This window comes from Netta rufina, assembly GCF_964035555.1.
Source record: "Netta rufina genome assembly, chromosome: 24".
Taxonomy (NCBI): Eukaryota; Metazoa; Chordata; class Aves; order Anseriformes; family Anatidae; genus Netta; species Netta rufina.
Window position 1 is genome coordinate 3,569,156 of NC_140148.1, and position 18,316 is coordinate 3,587,471.

Here is an 18,316-nt window from a genome sequence, read left to right on the forward strand (position 1 = left end):
TGGTTTACTTCCAGTATTTTTAATATTAAATCTCAGCACAGTATTGTAATGACCCACGATGATGTTTTTAGTCTACAAGATCAACAACTGAGTACTTCTATTCATTAATAAGAAAAAGACACCCAGGAAAACCGAAGCACAATACATAAAAGGAATCCTTTCAAGAACTGTCAATAAAACATATGCATGAGGAGCATTTACTTACCACTGGACCTGTTTTTGCGGTTTGACTTCCCTCCTGTAAGAAGCATCTTGAGACTGTTTCGAAACATGGCGATCCTGTTCCACTTTGTGTATCCCAAAACCTGTGTAAATTAGGAGAACACGACTTGTAGCAAATAACACCTTGATTTGGTCAACAAGAAAACATTACACAAACTCTAAGAAAGAGTTAAAAACGAGATTAAAAACCTGGAATGAAGAATAATTCTGCTTTAGGAACACGCTTCCTAGCAAGAGGAATAAGCATCTGTACAAAGCCTACCATCTCGTTGGCTTTCCTTCATCCAGACCATCTCCAGGACAACACAATCTCTGCACTGCTAGAAAGACCTGCTTACATTGTCAGAGGGTTTAAGCAAATTATCCTCACTCTAAGTTCAGAAAAATACAGCATTTAGCCAATTCTGCCTCCATTTCCCATTACTATTAAGGCCAAACCTGCTGGGAAGAGCTGCTACCTTTCACAGTGTTGAAAAAGTCAGCCTTGCTAACAACAACTTGCTGAAGATACTGTCTTTAGCTCCCAGGCTAGCTGACTGTCAGATTCTCCTCAGAATTGAATAAATTGTCATGAGGAGGAAAGCAACTCAAACCAAAGCTAACTGATAAAAAAAAAAATCAAGCAAACATTATCCATGTATTTTTCTTGCTATGTACATCTCAAACAAACAAAAAAGTAGTCTCTGTGCTGCTGAAGATAAAAGAATGAGCTTTGGGGTTCACCAGACACACTGACAGCTTGCTCTAGTGGAACATCCTCTTATTAAAGTAGGTAAAGCGTCAAAACAACACAAAAAGCAGCTCCAAACTAGACCAAAAGAATAGTAAAGAGTCTTTGATCAGCACATACCATAAAACTCAATTTTGCTTCCATTGTATATACAGTATTCCATACTTCAAATGTAATGCATTCATCTCATAGAAATCTATCATGATCTTCTCTTTAACAATGTAAAATCCATTTTGGAGGATGCTCAGTAAATGCTACCTCAACTTACTTCACTGTTATCTAATATTCTGAAGTATACCCATAGAGCAATCCCTAATACCTAATGCAAAAAGCTTTGTACACGCATTTAAAGCCACTGGAAGTCCCTTTAATGTGACCTGTTCACTTACTGGGAGATACTGACATTTAACAGCAGATTTTGGTGTCTGCGTGTGAGTATTATTAGTGAGGATACTGTACCAGTATTTCCTTTGCATCTATTAATTGCTTAAATATTGCCTGGCTTCTTTCCGAAGCCTTGCACAATGACATAAGAGCACAAAGACCTAGTATTTGGGCTTATTCCCAGGGCTCCCAAACAAAGCCTAAGCCCCTCTTCCAAGTATCCTACTGTTACAGGACTACAGAAAAAAGATTGTCTGGCCACAAACACAATTGTCTTCAATCTGGATTCTGCTCATTTAATTCTGTAGCTGGCTGTTCTGTTCCAGCTCACAGCATAGGCAGAAAGCCTCTGGGTTTGTATCACCCTTATTAATACACTTTTTCATATGCCACACTCTTTGCACCATCAGAAGGATAAAATACGACGTAGACATCAAATGTAAAGAGAATGCAACTGAACTCAAAGTGTTATTTATTTTGGAACATGGTAATATTATAATCCCTCCAACATCCCACTAATCCCAATGTATTTATCTCGGCTTTGAGCAAGACAACAAGAAGGCAGTAAACACCTCCTGCTACTAGCTGAGGAACTGCTCAAGTCTGAAAATGATTTTAGATTAATTCTAAATGTACCACAGAAAAATTTATGTGTTAAAGGAGGATGTGAAAAAGGCAAAATATAGCAAGTCAGCAGCAAAAACTTTAAGACAAAATTCTTATGTTTACAGTTTTTTTCTTATGACCAAAGAACATTTTTACAAGGAGAGTTGATGAATGCAGAAAGGATGTTATTGATTTTTTGCAACACCTGAAGGGAAGGTGCAATTCTCTTTCCAGTGGCGCCCAGTGCCAGGACAAGAGGCACTGGGCACAAACTGGAGCACAAGGTTTCATGCAGACACCAGGAAGCATCCTGGCCATTATGTGGCCTAGGTAGAACAGAAATGCCCTACTAAAATCCCCCTAAAGAAGAGTACAGGTAATTTTTTTTCTTTTAAAAGAAAAAGGCAGCTCTCCAGGTATCCATTTGAAATCCCACCAAGGTCTGGTAGGACAACTCACCTTCACAATTCTCGTACTAACAGTGGACAGCCCCAAACTTCAAAGCTCCTACAGATTGAGGAGGCGTAGGGCCTATCCCCAGGTAGGCTTCTGCACAGACCAGAAATGAGTGGAGGTGTGCCAGGAGCGCTGAGGAATAACTTAATTAACCTAATTATGCTGAAGGAGCCAACAGGACTGAGCCTGAACAATGCCAAAGGTGGGGGTGACAGTGTGCTAACGATGTTTACCTGCAGCCTTCACATGACAAAAACTGCCAACGAGACTGGATTAAGTGTCTGCCCAGGGTATGTGTGGGGGCTCCATGAATTTGCTCAGAAGAACCACATGCTACAGAAAGAAGTGATGTCTTGTGCTATGACCCCGAGTTACCAGCCCCGGGGTGCCTTAAGGACTAATTCCACATACTCAGAGCTCACCTTGAAGCCTCAGAAGACCACTAGATCTTTGGTGACCCTCGGGGGTGGGAGATGGCAAGCAAGGCCTTTTGGCAGTACGCTCAGTTTAGCATCAACTCCTGATGTGGCTTCTCACTGTGCCTTACAGACAATGTTGGATTCCAAGCCTAAATACCCACTGAATTTATACCCTGATTAGTCAAGGTTTTCACTATATACAGTAATAGAATGGTCAGGTCACCAAAAACAACTCCTGTTTTTATTTTGCATGCATAACCATGTTATTTTGCACCTTCAAGTAAGTATGGCCACAGCTCTTCCTTTGCTTAGCTAATACTAATCCAGAAATAATACGAACAACGACTCAATTAAAAATTCTGTTGGTCATACTAGTTCATGGAATTAGGATTACCCAGCAAATGGCCTTACAGTATTAAGAGGAGCTGGATCAGGCCCTTCTCCATACCCCAGTGAACTTGATGCACCTTACAGCCCAGGTTAATTCTCTTCTCCAGTCCCTGCAGCTGGGTCAGCACAAGCTGAAGACGGAGGATGCTGCTCCCCGAGCCGAGCTGGGGATCCCTTACACTCCTCCCAGTGCCAGGGGAGCTCCTGTCTTCAAGCCAGGCGACCAAGGGCTACAACATTTTACTTGTCATTGGCCCTACCTGTAACTTTCTCTATCAGATGCAGTGAAGATGTGCACCAGAAGTCTCCACGTGGTATCAGCAGGTAAGTAAGAAGGTATTAGCCCTATGAACCTTGTTTCATAGCAACAATGGTACTTAACAAAAGTAGCTTTTTTTTTTTTTAAAGAGACTCTGCCACATGTTGTTTTGTTTTCTAACAAAGCTAGGTTTCAATTAAGTACACAGAGTTTCTGGAGAACCAGGAAGTTTTAGCATAAGGCACAAAGAGAAAAGAAAAAACAAAGGCAAGGGAGCAGAGAGGCAAACTGAATGCTGCGAGCTGCATCTTTACCCCAAATGTTAAACTTGAACAATTCTGCACTGTCAGTAAATCCTCCCGGACGACTAAGGCCTATTTCTTTGTTTTCTTAATTTTAAGGCAGTTTGTAGACAGCCTGCAAAAACTACTTCATGCTTTGGGTGGTATCTCTGAGGGAAAGTCATTGTCCATTGGAAATGGAATTTCCATATCAAAGCAAGTTCTTCCTGCCCCAAACACCAGCACATACTGCAGAAAATTTCAAAGGCAGAATTCACTCCCAAAACCTTCACAATATTCTTCAAAAGTTGATGAACGCTATCTTGTCAAAAGTTCAGAATATTTTTACTCATGCATATAGATAGGGAAAAAAAGCATTTGCAAACTTCTACCCAGAAGCATTTTCAATGGGAAACCAGTACCTCTATCAATGACAACCACTTCCAAAATTAAAAAGGGCATAAGATAAATCTTGTAATCACAAAATCTCGTGCCACCCTGTCTCCACACAACGCGTTGCCAGCCTGTGGATGCAGTATTACAATATCACAAAGTGGTGGAGTCCCACCCAAACACTAACACCGAGAGCACTCTGACGTACATCAGAAGGCAAGCGTTTCTTCCCACTTCATTTTTATTGGAATAGAAAGAGATCAAAGAGATCATCAAAGATGAAACAAAGCTTCATAAAACAAACACTCCGTTACAACCCATAAACCACTTAAACCACTCCATTCTAGAAGCCCCCGGTAGCACCAGACTACCTCATGTCACGAGAAAAGCTGAACTTGCAATATTAGAAATTAAGAAGCGTGTATAATAAGAGTATTTTAAGACACCAAGACTCTTTCTGAATATTAGTTCTCAGGATTTAACAACATGTAAACACTAACTTAACATTTTGTGAACAAAAAAAAAAAATCCAAGCTTTCACAAATTTGTGAACTGTTTCCTCAGAGCATTCCAACTTCAAGAAGGAGCAGGTATCAAGGCCTTTCTTTAAAAAAGTGACAGATTTCTAAAGCTAATTATCACAAGATGAAAGAAATTGAAAAATAAAAGGAAAACACACACCACAAAGCCAGTCAGCCTTTCAAGCATTTATTCCCTGTGTAACACACATTGTATACAGAAATCTGTTCCACGCTCCCTTCTAACAGCTGCTAGGCTGAAACTTTCCACGCTCCTCAAATAAATTATTCAAAGTTTAAGCTACCCTCTTCTTTTAAATTGCCCTGAAATTCAAGAGAATGTTTTGAGAGACAGCCTATCTCCAGGGCTGCCAGCCCCCAGAGCACATTGAGCCCAGGCCGGGCTGCCTTACGCCCTAACTGAGCGCTGAGCTATGTCAGGAGCTCCACAAACGTCCTGACAATCAGATGTGTTGAAGTCCCTGCCTCACACAACAGCTCCGACTTGCAAGAGGAGTGCGAAGAGCTGCTTATCTCTTCGAAGTCAAAGAGCTGTGTACTTCTAAGACTGGTCCATGTACGGTTAGGAAATCGGGAGCAGAAATTTGGTATGAAATACTTCCATAGTCTTTAAGAATGAAAATTTGCTTGTTGGAATCTAGCAAAAAATGCTGAGAACCTCCAGGACTGGTTGGAAAAAAGGAAAACAAAAGAAAAAGAATTAGACTAAAAACTACCAGCCACAGGTTCTTAAGAAATACAGAATTTATTGGACAAAGTCCTGTAAAAGGCTTTAGGACAACTAAATATGACCAAGAATCAATAATTTCACTTTTCCTCGGGAAAGCCTGAACATTAATCGTTGTGATGAGGGCAAGCGAGTTGAGGGCCATGACCTCCAGCCCTTCCCCATCAAAATTCTTGGAGATCTCTCACCTACACCTCCCAGAGGGCCAACAGCAGCCCCCATAACCCCAACACTCCTACACTTGCCATGGCCCTTCCTCCTGTGTGCAGCTAGGTATGTTCGATGCCTTTGCTTCTCCAGCTATCCTTGATGAGCTCAGATCCATAAACCAAAAGGATCCACACTGGGCAAACGTGCTGCAGTTCAACGTGAGGAAGCAGGAGTCAGCTTCAATCCCTGCTCTCATTTTTGCAAAATAAAGAAGCCTTCAATGCTGGAGCCGAAAGGAATTCCGAGAACACCACAAACAAGTTCCCATGTACGCTGAGTTCCCAACAACAGCCCTAGGATGAATGAGGCCAAACATAGTTCTTGATGAGCCCATGGTGATTACCTTCACTTCAAGCCTGTGGTGTTTATCGTCACTGCTGACCTGGATACAGGTAGAGCACGAGCCATGAGACAAGAGCATTACAAACACCCACCCAACCTCTTCTGGGTAGCAGCTCGCTCTGGTACCCTGCTAGACCCGTGCTAGACGGAGGCAGCTGTTTGCTTCTGGAGCATGAGGCACAGCAGGAGGAGACCACCCAAAAGGTGCGCTTACCCGCGGACGTGCTCTGCATGGGCTTGAGTCCCCTGTCCTCATTAACAGCAGGACATTTCTCTCTTATTTTGTCAAAAATTTATGCTTCTAGTAAGAAGGATGGCAAATAAAAGCATGCCTGCTAACAGAGAGCTGCCACTGCTAGACAGCTGATGGTTTACTCAGAATCTAGCTAACCCCAACTTTCCCAAACCACCCCGACCCCGGTAGGATAAGCTGGCTGATCACAGAATACCAACAAGCACTTTGCAACCCGATCTTGTCATTCAGGGCTTGTATTTGCTTGGAGGAAAAAAAAACAAAATCACCACCAGTATCTTTAAGTGTTCGGGTTTAACAGAAGAAAAACTAGATAGCTATTTAAAATGAGATCGGAAACACTACTGAAACAACGCAGTCACTCGCTAGAAGGAAGCCAAAAGTCAGAACCGTTCTTTGTGGAATATGGAAATGTAGTGACCTTGAAATTCAGGAAATTTAATTTTGAACGGGGCTTTATCATCAATCTAGAATTAGAAACCAGGTTATACAAAATGATACGGACTGAATTCATAAGGGACACTAACGCTCTCCGTATACAATGTCAGTTACGCCGCCTCTGAGAAAACTGATACTGAGGAAAAGTTTCAAATATGATTACTTGACTTTCATCAACTTGTGTTCAGTGTTTTTAATCTCTTCTGTGTTGCCTGTAACACTTAAAATTACTGTTTTGGTTGCAAATCATATCAGCGTATCAATCGCGCCTTCCTCAAAAACCATGAGCTAGGGATTTAGGCTGAAACAAAACTTGGAACCGTTTTGTCAAAGTCAAGTCTAGTTAAACTGCCTGCCTCGGGAAACCAAGACACTGGAAGAAATTTCAGGGCACTTCTACAGCTGGCATCAACAAGCCTCGCTGTGCCAGGACCAACCATCCTGATTCCACCCCAAACCACCAGAAGGCCAAAGAAGTGCAGAGGGCTCCAGCAGCAACCACGGGAACTTCAACTTTTAGCTGTGACACAGAGTAGCCAAAAAGTCTTGCTGTTGCTCAAAAAACAGCTGCACAGGGCATGCCCCTTTTGAGATGCTCCTACGTTAAATTGGAAGATACAATGGCAGGACAGAAAATGAAAACAAAAAGTAGGCAGTGTATGACATGGCAGGCAATGTTACAGCACCAGGCTATTTTGAGAGATTAAAGGAAATTTGAATGATTTTCTTCATTTTTAAATGATCTAGAACACTGAAATACAGACCTACAGACCTGCTGCAAACTTGCTCAAGTTTCAAGAATATTCAACATGGGACCGAAGTTCAATCCACTAGCAAGCCCTGAAAACTTTCTCAGAACACTGAAGGTTCTGGATTTTACAAATGAAAAAACAACTTGAAAAATTAAAACAGAATTATTTTTTTTTTTTTAATGTAGAAGGCTGTGTCACTATTATACATCCAGTTCACAAAAAAAGCATAAACTGTTTTAATAAGCAGTTAGAATGAGTTTTTATATACATATATAATCTCAAAAAAACAAATTGCATAGAACCCTATATAAATATTTTTTATTACATCACTGTTTTCCTGCTGATTATTTCCAGCAGGAAAATACACAGAATGATCAAACCTGACTACATGAAATTCTATTACACCTTTTTCTCTAACTATAGAAACAATCAAGTTAAAAAATGGATAAAACTGACATAGGTAGACAGTGCCCATGCTCTGTTCAAAGATTAACAAAGAAACCAGGACAGAGCACAACTTCCATTCTATTTAAACAGATACAGTAAAGAAAATGTAGGGGGAAAAAAATCTCCTACCTTGATATCTTTAAGCAAGTTAAATCTCTAGTAAAAAGCGTCTTCCTCCATGCAGCGGAAGTCCTGCAAGACACAAAAACCAACATGATTTAGTAGCACCTTCTCAACTCGCTACCGCGCCCCATGCTGTCTAGCTGTACGAGCTAAACTGGAGGAATCTCATCCAAGGAATAAACCCGCAGCTCCTCCCGGAGCGTTACTGTGTAAGCTATCAGCCTCCACTCTGCACCAACACCATTCAAGAGCTCACGTTCACGCTTCCAGATCGCTGTTAATCAATACTCATTCGGTCGCTTGACTCTTCCCTCTCAGCTCCATTCAAATAAGAGAAGCAAATCAGACCACGTGTTCCTTTCATACCCATCGCGTAGTGTATAACATCTAGGGGGTAGCGCTGCTTTCCAGTATTTCTCCTCCAAGCCATCGAGCCTTTCTGTTAAAATCCTACAACCCGTTCTTAGTTTTTTTTTCAGCTGAATCCTTACATAAACACAACTCCCATGAAGGTGTTCAGCACTAAATCAAGAGCCGGGTGCTCAGCCCTTTGCTGTCTCCAAATACACAGGCCAAGCTCACCAGCAGAGAGCCACAATGAATGTATTTTACTGCTCACTGAAAAAGACCAGAGCACCTACTTCGGTACTGCCACGGGTGTCCCTGTGTGCTGACAATATCACATTACATGCTTCATCAATCTAGTCTATGAAAATCTTGTTTGACAAATGAAGGAAAACAAAGCAAAACGACAAAAGCAAAATAAACTGAGACCACCTCAAGTTTGCATGTTGTAAAGCAGAGAATAATATTTGACCACTTCACTGTTTTTTACTTCTACTGCAAGAAGTAAAGTAAAGTAAATCGCCAGCTTAACTTGGGGTTTGCACTGCTCTCCAGAAGCTCAGGAGGAACTTCTTAGATGGTCTTCTATGAATAATTTTGTACATAAAGCTCTCAGACACTCCATAAATTCATGAAGCGACTCTACCTTATTTCTCAGGGTTGCCAATTACCTCTCTGCTTTCAAGTTTTCACTTCCGTGGAAAAATAGCAAGCAGCACACAGCTTTCAGCAGGATTGTGGCTGCTTCAGTCAGTCAGGCAAGGAGAACATGCAAATGCTGCTCTCGTCCCACAGCACCGAAAATAAGTTGTGTCACAGCAGGGAGGGAGATCTGCAACCTCTGCAAGTGCCAGAACACTGTGACGTGTTGACAGCTTCAAGACTAAGGTGGTTTTAACCCTTCCTCCATGGGACAGGGTAAAAAATGCAGGTAGGGAACCGGGAGCTCCTTTGGCAAATGCCCAGCCCTCCGCCACCCTGCACAGTTGTGTTCACCTTTCAGGATCCTTTGCTGGGTCCTCCCAGCTGAGCAACCATGTTCTGGAAAATAGGAAAACCCAGCTAAAAAGCCCTGAGTGTTGAACTGTACACAGCAGATAAATGGAAAATAAGTTCCGCAGTTACAGAACTTGTTTTAACTGAGCCCTTATGGAGGCCAAACTCAAACACGTTCAAATCAAGACATATTTTTATTAGATGTTGCCTCACAAAAAATGCTCTATTCCTTGGGGCCGTGAGAAATAAAAGAGGAAGGATCTTAAAAGAAAAAAAAAAAAAACAGATTTCCATTTTTCACAATTCTTTTAACTGGTCAAGAACTGGGATTGGAAAAGACTCGCAGTGAGTGCGCGGAGAGAAACTTCTCCCTTCCACAGCAGTGACGTTACCATTTCTAGAAAGCTGAAAACATGCAGAGAGGCTTGGAATAACTAATAAAAGCATTTCGGTTTGCTGCCACCTATCTTCTTAACTCCTCTCTCTTCGTGTGATCCCCTGTAAAAACAAAGAGCAGAACATGGCTTGTGCAGCGTAAGCCGCAGATGAGTGCTGACTGCCCGTAATCTGCTCAGTAACTTTCCATCTGCATTCACGGAGCGTCTGTGATGAATATGCTCTGCACTGAGCTTTTAAATAGCCGAGCTTTCATCTGCTCGTATTATTACATTAGAAATCTCGATGTGAATGCAGCAGATATTAGTGGGTTGTCAATAAAAACTGAATGTCATTAAAGTGCTTTTATTCTTTTAATGCCTTTAACCCTCTAATTATATTTGTAAATTCTGCTATTTAACTGCATGAAAGTTATAAATTCTGACATGTTGTATCACAACAAATATATTTGGGGAGCAATATACAGTTATAGGCAAAAAAAATCAATTTTAGATTTATCCCTTCTTGGTTATAGACATAAATCACAACGATGGCACGTCTCAATCAAACAACATGGTCTGGATTTCTCCAAATATTCTAGGAGTTTGGGGGTTTAAAACCCGTGTCCTGTGCCACAGCTGCAAGTCATAATATAAGAGAACTGATTTTTTTGATTATTACATTGGTGCAGCTTCACCAAGCCAGTTCTCTTAGGCTCAGCAGAGATGGCAGCAGTCCTACTTAACTCTTACTCACCCAAACCCGACATAAATGACTGCTGTCTGCTCTCCCATGACTGCTGTGCTCCCCACAGGCAGCAGGGGGGATCTGCAGGACAGGGCACCAAGAGCCCGGCACCATCCCACCTACCGCAGACCTTCACTGCTCACACTCACCCTGCCTTTGGCCATCCACGCAGCAGCCCCTTACTGCCAACTGGGATTTCTGCAGCTAGAAACCAGGCAGAGGTAGCTGGCTGACAGCAGTGCCTTCCAACTCCATCAAAATTTGCAGATTTGTAATATAACCCATGATAGATCACGTTGCAAAATATACCAGATTCACAATATCTCATAGCTATATCAAAATATACCTACAGTAGGAATATTCTAAGCTCCACAATGCCAAAGAATCCTTCTAAGGAGTGCTTTTTGCTCACAGAATCAAGTAATTGCTGTGAGGACCAACACAGACAACGTACACACGCTCACAAAGCTGTTCTAAGACACAAAACACCCCCAAAACCTGCTTCGCCCACCGACGGCATCCACCTGTTGAGTTCTGATCCTTTGAACCACCGCGAGCCCCGAGCAGCACCGATGCCCCGACGCTTCCCCAGCTGTGCTCCAGTACATCCACTGCTTTATGCCACTTCATCCGGGATCACAGCAATCCTCCCTTTGAAGCAGTTCTGATCATTCTCTGCATCCGGGACCTTTTCACTGATTCAGACAATTTCTGAATGAACGCCTTGTGAACAGAGCTGCTCCTACAGGGCTGAATGAAAGGACATTACGTACTTTCCAAGCCCGGAATACAAGGAAACACTATTAAAACGTCGCAAAGCCAAGTAACCAAAAAGCTAAGGAATACAAGGATCAAGGTTTAGCACGCGAAGTGGATGAGATAATTAAATAACTCAAGCACAAAGCAGCCCATCTGCAGCCTTACAGTCCCTGATACTTTCTGGGCTACACCTGCGTAAGCAATAACTGCTCTAAGTCCTTCTGCAGAAGAGCACACTGAAGAACAAGCAGGGTGTAAAACAGCAAAGACCCACAGTCACCACGTGTTCCAGCATCTAGCTTCAAATCAGTCCCTAACAGACAGCTTTTCTTATCTTGCTACACATACAGGTACGTGATCGTATGTTAACTCGATTTCTAGGCATTTCTAATGCACAAGTGCACCAAACAAAAGGATGAAATAAAAGCCAAGTGGCCCGAGTGCCCAACAGGAGGGCTTCCAGTTAAAAAACAAATGACGGGGACAGGTTGGGAGGCGAGTTTATGAAAAATCTCAAGATTTTCAAGACTTTTAGTTGACAAAATCAAGCACCCTCCTGTTGCTCCAATCCACGAGACAAGGACCTGACAAGGAATGAATGCATTGGGATACAACCATGCAGGTTCCAGCTGCAACGGCTTCCTTTCAAGCTAAATCCACAAGAGGAGGACGACTTAAAGATTAGAGATAACAAGCAAAAAGCAGCCTTCCGTAGCTGCTTGACTAAAGCCATGAAAGGTTTGATTTCACAGAAACAAGTTTAAGAAGTTTGTTACGTGGATATAAATGCCATCCACTGTATATTTTTAAATATTTAACATCACTACTGAGCAAGCTTCCAACAGGATGAAACGTAAGACTAATTTTCTGTTCATCCTAGAGCAAACAAAGCAATCTTTTTCCCCATCATCTATGCAGACATTGCATTTAAGCAGGTAAAATTTCACGGCAATTTTGCAAAGCTAATTGAATTTGAAGCCTCTAAAACAAACGTAGAATAGGTCACATGTACCCTGATCTCAGCAGTTTAATTATATTTTCCCAGAGAAATTAACAACTTACTCATACTACTTTTTTTTTTTTTTTTTTTTTTTTTTTAATCAACAGAGCATTAATACACAGACTTTAAACACAATGACCATCTGTCTTTGAAAACCATACACTACACCAATGATCAGAACATGCTGCTCAACCCGTTCTGCTGGAAAGAAATTCTCTGAACTGGTCTCATGAATAGGGATTTCCATCCTTAAACGAGGTTATTTTTCTAGTTTTGGCTGTCAGTTGCACCAGCTGGTATTCATCTGATAAATTGAGTAAGCTTGGATGGTATGCTAAAATCAAATAAAATCACAGTTTAAATTCTTTGCACATACATACATGTTGGAAACAAAGCACATACCGACAGAAAAATAGCCTCGATTCCAGCTCAAAGTCACATAACTCGGTTTTTAAACAAAACATACTTTTTGTGTGTTTGTTTTAATGACAGCCACCACCCAACAAATCAAAGATGAGGCAAATGGCAACGTTCCTTAAATTACAGCAACGGCAGCAGAGTTGACCTAACTGTATCAGGGACTCGTCTGGAAAACAAGTGTCACGTTTCCATCTCCATGAAGAGTACAACTTCAACTTCTTCCTCTGAAATAACATTTGAATCACGTTACTATACGCAATTACTGCACAGGCTCGTGTCCCATTGATAAATCAGGAGTGCCGCACGCAGCCATACGACGGAGCACTTCAGTCCGTATTTAGACACCGCCTGGCTGATTTTCAATAATATTAAGCAAGCATCCACTCTACCATATTCTAAGTTGGCAACAGTTTCCTCATAATTATCGCTGTAAATAACTGTGGGAAAGCGTCCAGACATCAAGAGAATTATGAAAAAAAAAAAAATCGGAAAATTGCCCATGCTTTAAATTAAGATTTTTCTGCTCACCTCATGTGCCTTAAAAAAAAAAAAAAATTAAAAAAAAAGGTGTTAAATGCGGATTACATTTACATTCTGCTATCTTAACAACTCAGACTCTTGGTTTTATATGAAAATTATAATGAGCTTCCATTTCATTTCCTGCCTAACAAACAAACAGTTCCAAGCTATTAACGGAGTATCCCATTCTTCAGCATCCTAATAACATTTATCAACGTGTACAAACATCTCTACTAGCGCAGTGATTTGGGGCAGGAGCTCTCTTTGTCTTGTTGCAGCGATTACTGCTGCAAAGCCCTCACCCTCAGATGCTAATTAACAGAACCTGTTTAATAACATTAACTACAGCCTGTTTGTTCACCTCCTCTGCTCTATCTACAGGTTGGTCATTGTTCATTAACGACTTGGTTTGGGTGCTGCGCTCACGATACACATGCCAAGGTGACCACGCAATGATAGGTTATGTGAAGCACGCACCAAGGACAATATTTTCATCCCAGAGTTATTCAAGGTTAGGCGACTTAGTGTAATTATCTGACATTTTAATAGGTGTGAGCACTTCTCAGCCCACGGAGAGCAGGACGCCGATAAACCACTGGACGCAGCAGTCGTTTTGAGCCTCCCAAAGCTCTCCCCGGTGCAGCCAGAAGTTTTGCCAGGGATTGCACTGAAACCAGGCCGGGCACTCTGGCAGTGCCCCCAGCACCAGGCCACCCAACGCAGGACTCCAGCTGCTCGGTGCCCGTGGCAGGGTGGCCATGCCGAGCCCTCACAGCGCAGGGGCTGGGGAAGGAGGCCAGGCCCACTGGCTGCCTCTTGGTGTGCTGTAATTCCTGGTGGAACCGTGCTCCGTTTCATGGGTTGGTCTCCTTTGACTTCTGAGTTTAAAATGCACGTGTGCACAGGACTTCATCTACCAAGGGAATACCATCTGGTTCTCCCACCCAGACGGCACATGAGAGCTGCAGATGTGCTGCTTCATGTCAGAAAGCCCAGAAAAACTGCTCCTGCTCCCTCACACGACACTAAGAGCTGTCCCTGCTGCCCTAATTCCAGCTCTGTCGTTCAGTGCACAAAGCTACTGAGAGAAGGAACATCGCGATGCTTTCCCCGTGATGCACGGAGTGCAGGGCATGCACCAACACAACGCCTGGAACCTCGCGCTGTAAGCAAGAGACATAAACACGGGCTGGGAACACTTAACTGGGGGAATCAGCAATAACAATGCTGAATGAGGCATTCTAGGTTTTCTGTTTCATGTTTTGCTTGTTTGAAACAAATATATTACAGGAAAGTAGCTTAAAATTTTAATTTTAATTCATTTGTTTTTAAATTGTCTGAGGACAGAATTACCTAGAGCTGAATGGCACAAAACCACCATCCTACTAGCAGTCTTCATCATGAGAGGTGTATGTCCCTAAAAAAAGTCAATTACTCAGAGATTGTATAGCCACAGGTCTTTTTCAAACATTTTTTAAACGTGGTATAACTTATAACATTAAGACTTACGTATGTTAACATACATGGACTGGACTCTAGGATACAGGAGGAAAGTTGGAAAGAAAACGTACCTCGCAAATTACAAACCATGCTTACATAAAAACAGAACAGCAGTTTGTGGTCATGGTTTTTTTTTGTTTTATGTTTTTTGTTTGTTTGTTTTTGTTTTTAAACTTATCTGCTAAATCCATAGAATATATCTTAAACTCTGAGTTAAAAACAGCAACGAAAAGGGAAAGTAAGTGCTACTTTGTGCCCCTCAGCCTTCATTTCTTTTGTTATCTGGCCATGTCTATCCCAAGCAGGAAAAATTTTACTTAGCAAGAGTGGATGTTCTGCTTTAAGTCACTTTTCCAAACTTTCCAACAAGGCAATGCAAAAACCACTGAAGTATTAAAAAATAAATCAAGTTTGAGGATGTGAGAGCTACTTGATAACATCATATCAGGACATTTAAAGACTTCGCACCTTATCAACTCTTCCAAATTAAGCTCCAGTACCTGGCCATGCGTGCAGTTCTCGTTCATTCCAACACAAAACAAAAGCTGTTAGCCTTAAAGTACCACAAAATGAGAAAGGAGGGGAAATTTCCACACTGCACTAAAACTGCTAGGGCAAAGCACTTGCTTAGTGCATCACACCCACACAGCAGCACACACGAGCAAGTACTTGAAGGAAAGGGCATGTTTATATACCTTTTATCTTTTATGAAGTATGTAAGTGGTATTTAAAATAGGCCTGGGTACTTAAGACAATGTGTTTAAACTACAAGCAGCTATAAATGAATCCATTGTATGAGCACTCTTGAAATTACAGAGTATAGTATACTTCAAAATAATTCACTGGTGTATCTACCAGCTCTGCTTCCTACTGATCCTTGTCAGCTAAGAACTCGGGTTTCTGATTTCATCCTGTAATGGGCAGCAAAAATGTAGATATGAAGATTTACAGATCTGGTTTTTGAGCTGAAAACCCAATGAGATTTTTAAACTGGAGAACCTGGCTAACCCGAGGCCGGCTGTTACAGGTCCATAAAGAAAGCAGGCCAGGAGAAGAGGAACGGCAGCAGGCAGCCAGCCACAGTTACAGTACCAAAGCGAGCAGGCATTCCCCAAGCCCATGGCTCAGTTACTCTCAATGTGACTCTTGAAATCTACCCCGTCACCACGGCTTGGGAAGGCCCCCCCTGCCAGCTGAGAATATTGAATATCCTCTTAAACCTCGCCCAGTTGCAAAATAAAACACATTAGCTCACACAACCCACTCCCTTTGGCTCACGTGTACTTAACTCCCTTCAGAAGGCTGGCACAAAAGCATCTGAAAAACCTGGCTGAAATTTGCTTCGGTCTGCTCAGAGGGTATCAGGTATCCCTTCTGCCTTCTCTTCTGCTTGCTGTCAGTTGTGCTTTGCAGCAAGCCACGTACAGCTGGACGGCAGCACTGCCACGGCACCACTGCTCCTTGGAGTCTCTGTAGGGCTGGAGCAGTTGGGGTGCTGCCCTTCGTTTCAGGACAGGACATGCTCTACCCACCAGGCACAGACACTCAGAGCATGGACAACTGTGCATCAAAGCCGAAGATAACTCAAAAGAGCTGAGTACGGACGCATTGGGTTCTGTTGGTTTTTGGCAAAAGAACAAGCTATAACTGGGTGGGTTTCCTTCTCAGGTCTGTGAGCATCGGGAGATTCCTTACAGAAGGGAAAAGCTCAGCTGCGAAATAACCCCTACCTACCTCCTCAAACTGTTGGATCTCCCAGGCTGTTAGGTAGATCTGCTGGTGTGAGCAGGGAGACCCAAGCCTTACCCTTACCCACGTCTCCTCCTCCCTGCTGCAGCACCGTCCCACCCCATGCCACCACCCTGACAGCAAGCGCCTGCAAAGAGGACTGGGATGTGTTAACGTGGGGTCAGAGCTCCTCTTTCCAGAGCAGTTTCAGTTTGGGGATATATCCTACAGCAGCATATACACATTATATCGAGATACACATATATCTCTCGTACACACAGTCCACTTCCACCAAACTTCAGTGCTGGCACGGTTCAGGGTTGAGGAAACCGCTCCCTCTTGCAACACATCCTCACTTCTCTCATCCTGGGTGTAAAAAGCAGCATATCCTCATCCTCACTGCAGCACAAAGCCAGCCTCTGATTCACCTTTATTACACTCTGAAACAACGTTTATTAGGAAACAATGGCCTGAAATTTCCTCGGGCAAGTTCTGTAGGAAAACATTTATGACATCAAGATCTGTTACAGCAAACACAATATCATCTGCTGTTGTATTACCACCCGTATCAGGAAGTCTTTCTTCTTTAACAAGATTGAGTCTGAACAAGACAAAATAGTTTAACATTCAGTGTTGTAGCTAGATTGGATTATCTTAAGTCTAAATTAGACATGGATATCACATTTTTCAAAGTTTACTGCTTTTTAAGCAAAATAATGCAAACAGCACTGCAGAAACCACTTAAGAACGTACTTACCATGAGCCCAAAAGAAGGCGAATTTCCTCAACTGCCACAAAAAGTTCTGGTGTTCTATAAACACACACAAGGAAAATGAACACTGCTTTGGCTTTTGGAACCTCTTGCCACCCTGCTATTAAGGAGGTATTCATAATCTCGACCGCCTGGTTAGGGGATATCTTCACTTAACACACTAGCCTTTAAACATCACAGGCCTGACGAATAAATCCCCAATTAACCCACAATCCCCAATTAACCCACAAGCGAAGTAATTCCCTGCCTCAGCAACACCGCCCAGGAAGGCGGCCGTGGCAGGAAGGTGGGCACGCACTCACCAGCTGGCCGTGGGACACTCACTGCGTTTCCAGCAGTGATTCAAAGGGCTGAGTGCCAGTGAGGATTTAAGGGCGCCTGGGGAGGCATTCTGAGAGATGCTATTTGCCTACATTTCATCCAAAATTTCCATCGAGTTTTTTCTTTTCCAAGCAGTTGTTTCTAAAAGGCATCTCCTTCCCCTGCTAGGCGGTTCCATTCTGCTCAGCCGCTGTTCCTCAGAAATCATCCCGTGTCTCATCATCCTCGTCACCCTGCTCTGCACCTTCCCCAGCTCTAAAGTAGCGCTTAGAAAACAAGCAGACCAAGCAGCAGCCTGCAAGATCCCACACATTCCTAAGGTGGCTCTGATGCTTTTTTATTCACTGTTCCTTTCCCGTTAATCCCTAACATTCTGCTCTCTTTTTAAACAGCTGCCCAACACCACACCGATGTCAGAACTGCCAGGTTTTACCCAGCAGTAATGTCCAGCTTCGACCCATCATTACCTTTGCAAACTTGGTGTTAATTTCCTGCGTGTGCAGGAGAGACACCTACACTGCATTTCATTCTGGTGCTGACCAGCAGAAGGCTGGCAAGGCCTTTCCACAGCTGTTTGGTCATCCCTTGCTTTTCCTGCCCTGAGCAAGTATATCAGCGGCAAGACTGCTCACATCCATGCCCACTCCATTTTTGAGTCCGTTAAGGAGCACATTGACCCGTGCAGAACCTGACAAATGCAGAATCATTTCTTTAAGGCTCTCAGCACTTGCCTATAAAGAGACAGAAATTTGTTTTCAACCCTGCACCCGCAGCACCCGCTGTCCTGCTGGCTGCTCGCAGGGCCGGGGCCTGCAGCACCGGAGTCACTCCCCACCTGTAATGCAGCGTGAGTCAAGTCAGAG

General features: G+C 42.8%; 1 protein-coding gene across 1 annotated transcript in view; it reads right to left on the reverse strand.

Annotated features, from left to right (window-relative positions):
- The window catches only part of TANC2 (tetratricopeptide repeat, ankyrin repeat and coiled-coil containing 2), a gene marked incomplete at its 3' end in the record, with an annotated part of 210,504 nt that extends 202,467 nt beyond the window's left edge, over window positions 1-8,037 (reverse strand). The window contains exons 1-2 of the mRNA XM_084301019.1: window positions 7,978-8,037; window positions 206-305 (exon numbers count right to left, since the gene is read on the reverse strand). Of these exons, the coding sequence (XP_084157145.1) occupies window positions 206-272 (67 nt within the window). The 5' untranslated portion in view covers window positions 273-305; window positions 7,978-8,037. The remainder of the gene's footprint in view (window positions 1-205; window positions 306-7,977) is intronic.
- Window positions 8,038-18,316: the final 10,279 nt, after the last annotated feature.